Here is a 6,182-nt window from a genome sequence, read left to right on the forward strand (position 1 = left end):
CCTTTAATTTATAAGAACATCTACCTTATTTTCAGATAGATAGGCTAGCCACAAAAATTAAAGCAGGAAATACTTTCAAACTAGGCACTCATGTATTGTCGTCAATTGACAGCCAAACATGGAACGAGCATTCAATCCATCAATTAACAGCAAAATTGATATAATAATTATACAGTAAGCATAATCTTGGGTAAAACCTTGAGTTTAAAAGGCCCATATTTTGCTTATCAAGAGCTGACATGTCAAAGCTAAATCACAGTAAACTAGCTAGTTACAAAATTAGAATTACAATTTTCATTATATTAAAACTGTTACAAATACATTCTCATTATTGTGTCAAAGTATTTCTTCTTCTCCTTGTCTCTCTCTATATGTATATTCATATTCAATTAACTGAATGCCAAAACTTTCTTTCATTGATCAATTCCTCAACATCCAAACAATTTGATATTCTTTTCATCCTATTGGAGGACAGGAGTCAAGTCAATGATAATGTAACTGTATGAAGTCGTCTCATTCACCAATTTTCAAACTCAACTTGTTTTCCTTTGGCAACTTTGTCAAACTCTCTATTAGTCTGGAATATTGACCAAATATATGCGGACCCTCAAACTTATCTCTAAATTTATTTTGACACTCTAACTCAACTTTGTTTCATTTTAATCCTTCAGCTCCATTTTTTATGTTCCATTCAAACACTTCTTTTCAAAAAATCAACAAAGTGAAATGTGTGTACTTCATACGTCATGACATGAAACAAAAGCTAATTAAAAAAACACACACAACTCCTCTAACTTGCCCTCCTTTTTTTAGTTTGACACTCTATCTTAGTCTTGTTACATTTTAACCCTTCAACTCTATTTTTTTCTATACTATTTAAACACAAAATACTAATTTTATGATTTCTTTATTTTTATTTATGTTCTTCATTTCCACTTTTTTATTATAAAAATCGACGTTGTAATTTTTTTTTTTAAAAATAAAAATAAATAATGGATGAACATCAATTTTTCTAAAAATATATATATATTTTTAGAGTTTCTCTACAATTTTGTGTGAAAAAATAATCGACGAAAGTGTTTCGGTTTTCTTTCTTAAGCAATTAATTAAATTAAATAATACCACATATTTTTTTTTCATATTCAGATCGGATTTAACTCAAATACTAGTTTTCTAATTTTTTATTCAACAAAATACGAGTAAAAATAAAACTCATGTTCGTTGCTAATTAATAACGCTAAAACTCGACAGACTTCGTTGAGTTGTCATCAATTTTTTTAGAAAGAAAATCGATGCTCTTTCGTCGATTGCTTTTCACGCAAAAATACAAAGAAACTCTAAAAAATAAATTGTTATTTATAAAAAAAAGATCAATGTCATCCGTCAATTTTATTTTTATTTTTATGATAATTAACGGACGAATATCAATTTTTAAAATACAAATTGAAGAGCATATATAAAATGGTGAGATGGAACAAATCAGAGGATGACACGACATTCTATTGGTGGACAGTAGTCAAGTCGTCTCATTCGCCCAATAATTCCTTTACAATTTTCAAACTCAACTTGTCTTCCTTTGGAGACTTTGTCAAATTCTCAATTATTTAATTAGTTTGAAAAATTTGATCCCAAAGCCTTGTCTCTTTGTCCTGTCCTTTCTTCTTCTTCTTCTTCTTTTATACATCATATATGAACTTCCAAAGCCTAATCATGGCCGACAACTCTGTTTCTGTTCTTGTCATTTTCATTCTTTTCTTTACCTTTGCAGATGACACTCACTCTATATACCTCAATTCTAGTGCTTGCATTACGCAGAATTGCGGTGATGGAGTGAACATATCATACCCCTTTTGGATTCCTGAAAAACAACCATCCTACTGTGGCTTACCAGCTTATAATGTCACTTGCAACAAACATAAACCATTTCTTCATATTTCTGAAGAGGAGTTTATCATTAAGGAAGTATATTACACAAAGTACTCGATTTTGCTAGCGAAAGCAGACGTGTTTGATGAAGAAAACAAATGTCCAGTACCAAGACATAATTTTAGCACAAGGGGTACTCCATTTTCTTTGGGGCCTAACACTGCAGATCTCTTTTTCTTCTATGACTGCACTCTCCCTTATGAAAGGGAGACATATGATGTCAATTGTGCCCGTAATGCCACTCACCATTCTTTCGCGGTTTTTCATACTGAGCTTCTGGAGCACTATAACTATTCAGTCGAATCGTGTCAGGATCCTATTTATGCCCTTGTTGAGGCTCATTCTCTAGATAGTTTGCTAAAAATGAATTACACACAAGTATTACAAAAGGGATTCTTTCTGCTGTGGGATGGGAGTAATTGTAGAGATTGTCGGAATAGTGGAGGGCGTTGTGGTACTCAGAGTAATGAATTTATGTGCATTTGCAAAGACCAAACCCAACCAAGAACATGTCTTCATGGTAAATCTAGAAACTATATCCATTTTCAGACATAGGTGATGAATTACTTATACTTTATTGAGATGCATTATAATTATTTGGTATCCTTTATGTCTCAGTTTCAGGAAGAAACAGACCCGGAATGAAGATTGCAATAGGTGTTTATTGTTTGAACTTGTTCACCTTAATTTATCTTATTATCTTCCTCTTCTTAAGAAAATTCCAATAAGCATTTCTTCTTGTGTCCTTATATATAGGATTCATAGCCGCGGCAGGGACTGCAGTTGTAGCCTGTGGCTTGATGTGCTGCTTACGATCAAGAAAAACAAATAAAACGCCAAAAAGAGAAGATCATAATGTAGAGACCTTCCAGAGGCAGTATGGATCCCTAGCACCAACGGCATATAGCTATTCCGACATCAAGAAAATGACAAATTCCTTTAAAGAAAAACTTGGCGAAGGAGGTTACGGAGGGGTCTACAAAGGTAACCTTAATGGTCATCCTGTTGCTGTGAAGATCTTAAAAGGGACAAAGGGAAATGGAGAAGAATTCATTAACGAAGTTGCAAGCATCAGTCGAACTTCTCATGTCAACATTGTTACTCTGTTGGGATTCTGTTTGAATCACAAGGAAAAAGCTCTTATTTATGAATTCATGCCAAATGGATCTCTGGATAAACACATATATAACGAAGATTCTAACATGGGATGGGAAATGTTATACAAAATTGCACTCGGGATAGCTCGAGGATTGGAATATTTGCATAGAGGATGCAACTCCCAAATTTTGCATTTTGACATAAAACCTCACAACATTCTTCTGGATGAGGACTTTTGTCCTAAGATATCTGATTTCGGTTTAGCAAAACTATCTACTCGAAAAGAGAGCATAATGTCCACGCTAGAAGCCCGAGGAACCATCGGTTACATAGCTCCAGAGGTGTTTAGTAGAAACTTTGGAGGAGTGTCCCACAAATCTGATGTTTACAGCTATGGAATGATGGTTCTTGAAATGGTCGGAGGAAGAAAGAACTACACTGCTAAAAGAAGCCATAATAGTGAAATATACTTTCCGCGTTGGGCTTATCAACGCATTTTGTTAGATGAAGAACTAAATATAAGAGATACGATGACGAATGAAGAAGAGGAGATTGCAAAGAAAATGATATTAGTTGGCTTGTGGTGCATCCAAACAGATCCCCTGCAAAGGCCAGCCATTGGTAAGGTAATTGAAATGTTAGAAGGTAGCTTAGAGGTCATGCAAATGCCACCAAAACCTTTCATATGTTCTCCTTCACGATCAGAAGGATCGACATTGGAGAGACCAACAAAGCCACTCTTATTTTCTACTTTGAGTTCAACGCTCGAGTCTACAGACTCAACAATTGTACAATTTGAAGAGTAAGCTTGTGGACAATTACAAAAATATTCATGACCAAATTACAAAAAAATCATGTAGCCAATTCCAATAAAGGGGAAAATTTTGATTTTATAGTTTTTTACAAATTTATTTTTAGTTTTATATCCTCTTCACAAGAGATCTTCATTTTTACAAGTAAGTCATTTGGGAAAAAAAATCTTGGGATGTTTGTTAGTTTTAGGAATACTAGTTCTCAAACATGTACATTGCACGTGTATCCCATGCTAAATAGTATAAATATTAATAAAACAAAATTATAGAATAAAAAAACCGAGTTGACTGAACTCCTCTATTTATAGTCAATAAAGGATAATATGAACATGTGTTTATTAAAGAAGTAAGCAGTGTTCTTATCACTATCTCTCAACCACTGAGCCTTAAACTTCTACCTTAGTAGAGCATCCTGTATATTGAGAAATTGTACATATTTTGCCATTGCCTAACTAAGTTCATCCCTGTGATCAGGAGATTTAGAAAAAATCAGGGCTTCCTTTAGGTTGACAATTAACTTCTCCAACCTTTTTGGTTTCTCATAAAAATCTCCAAAGGTTTCTCTTGACCAAACAGGAAGACATTAAGGGTGTGTTTGGTATGAAGGAACCTGGAATTTGAAAATATTTTCTCATGTTTGGTTGGTGAGTGGTGTTAAAGATGATTCTCAATTGTATTCAATTCATCGCCTGAATACATCAATATATATAAATGAGTTTCTTGAAGAATAGGACTTCAAAGTTGTCACGGCTAAGGACTCCTAATTTGAATACAATTACACGACTTCTTCTAAATTGATACCTAATAATCAGTAAATAAATACAAATTGACTTCCACTCAAACTCCTACGTGACATTATCTTTACACTTCCCCTCAAGTTGAGCAGAGAGTGGAACGACTGTCAACTTGCTCTTCAACTCCAGAAATCGGACCTTGGACAAAGGCTTGGTAAGAGCATCGGCCACTTGATCATGGGAACTCACATATCTGACTGATAAGGTCTTCGCACGAACCTTGTCACGGACAAAATGAAAATCTATTTCCATATGTTTCGTTCGGGAATGAAAAATGGGATTAGCCGTTAAGTAGGTAGCACTGAGATTATCACACCAGAGAATGGGAAGAGAGGTGGTGTAGCAACCAATCTCTTGAAGGAGATGTTCGACCCATGTCATTTCAGAGGTAGCAACAACTAATGCACGATATTCTGCCTCTGTGCTCGACCGTGATACAACTCTTTGCTTGCGAGAAGCCCATGAAATCAAATGAGAACCAAGAAAAATAGTGAATCCAGTGGTAGACTTGCGATCATCAACATCACCTCCCCAATCCGAATCACTGTAACCATGAAGTAAGGTGGATGACCCATGAGAAAAAAATAAACCATGAGATGATGTAGCCTTGACATAATGGAGAATATGTTTGACGGCAACCCAATGAGAATCCATAAGACAATGCATAAATTGTGATACTTTATTTACCGCGTACGCTATATCAGGTCTAGTAAACGTCAAGTATTGTAGAGCTCCAACAGTACTTCTATATAGAGTTTGATCATGGAATGGACATCCACCGGTATTGGAGAGCTTAGATCAAGATGAAGCTGGTGTGGAGACAGGACCACACGACCCCATTTGCACACAATTAAGGAGGTCTGTGACATACTTACCTTGTGATAAATGCAATCCTTCAGGTTTCCAGTTGGCTTGAATTCCTAAGAAATAAGACAATTTTCCCAAGTCTCTAATAACAAAATGAGTTTTCAAATTGGTAATTAGAGCTGCAATATGATCAGAATTAGATCCCACAACTAGAATATCGTCAACATAGACTAAACAGAACAACTTTACATCGCCATTCGGCAAATAGAACAGAGAAGAATCAGTTTTGGATCCCATAAAGCCTAGAGAAAGAAGCACATCAGCTAAACATTTCCACATACGCGGAGCTTGTTTGAGACCATAGAGAGATTGTTTAAGTAAACAAACATGATCCGGACGAGTAGGATCAACAAACCCGGGAGGTTGAGACATGTATACAATCTCATCTAATTTCCCATGAAGAAATGCATTGGATACATCTAGTTGAGTGACATGCCATTGATGAGACACTGCCAAGGACAACAACAATCGTATGGTAGCTGGCTTAACCACTAGACTAAACGTATCAGCAAAGTCGAGACCCGGTCGTTGATGATATCCTTTAGCCACAAGCCTTGCTTTATATCGATCCAATGAACCATCTGACTAATTTCCTCTTAAACACCCATTTACAACCAATTATATTTTGAGATGGGGATAGTGGAACTAGTTCCCAAGTACCATTTTGAATAAGTGCATTATACTC

General features: G+C 35.4%; 1 protein-coding gene across 1 annotated transcript; it reads left to right on the forward strand.

Annotated features, from left to right (window-relative positions):
* The first annotated feature begins 1,689 nt into the window (after positions 1-1,689).
* Positions 1,690-3,896, forward strand: LOC125863081 (LEAF RUST 10 DISEASE-RESISTANCE LOCUS RECEPTOR-LIKE PROTEIN KINASE-like 2.1). Its single transcript, XM_049543232.1, has 3 exons — positions 1,690-2,446; positions 2,545-2,583; positions 2,683-3,896. The coding sequence occupies exons 1-3, from the start codon at positions 1,690-1,692 to the stop codon at positions 3,828-3,830; spliced, it is 1,944 nt and encodes a 647-aa protein (XP_049399189.1). The 3' UTR covers positions 3,831-3,896.
* Positions 3,897-6,182: the final 2,286 nt, after the last annotated feature.

The sequence above is a fragment of the Solanum stenotomum genome, chromosome 4 (genome assembly GCF_019186545.1).
Source record: "Solanum stenotomum isolate F172 chromosome 4, ASM1918654v1, whole genome shotgun sequence".
NCBI classification, from domain to species: Eukaryota; Viridiplantae; Streptophyta; class Magnoliopsida; order Solanales; family Solanaceae; genus Solanum; species Solanum stenotomum.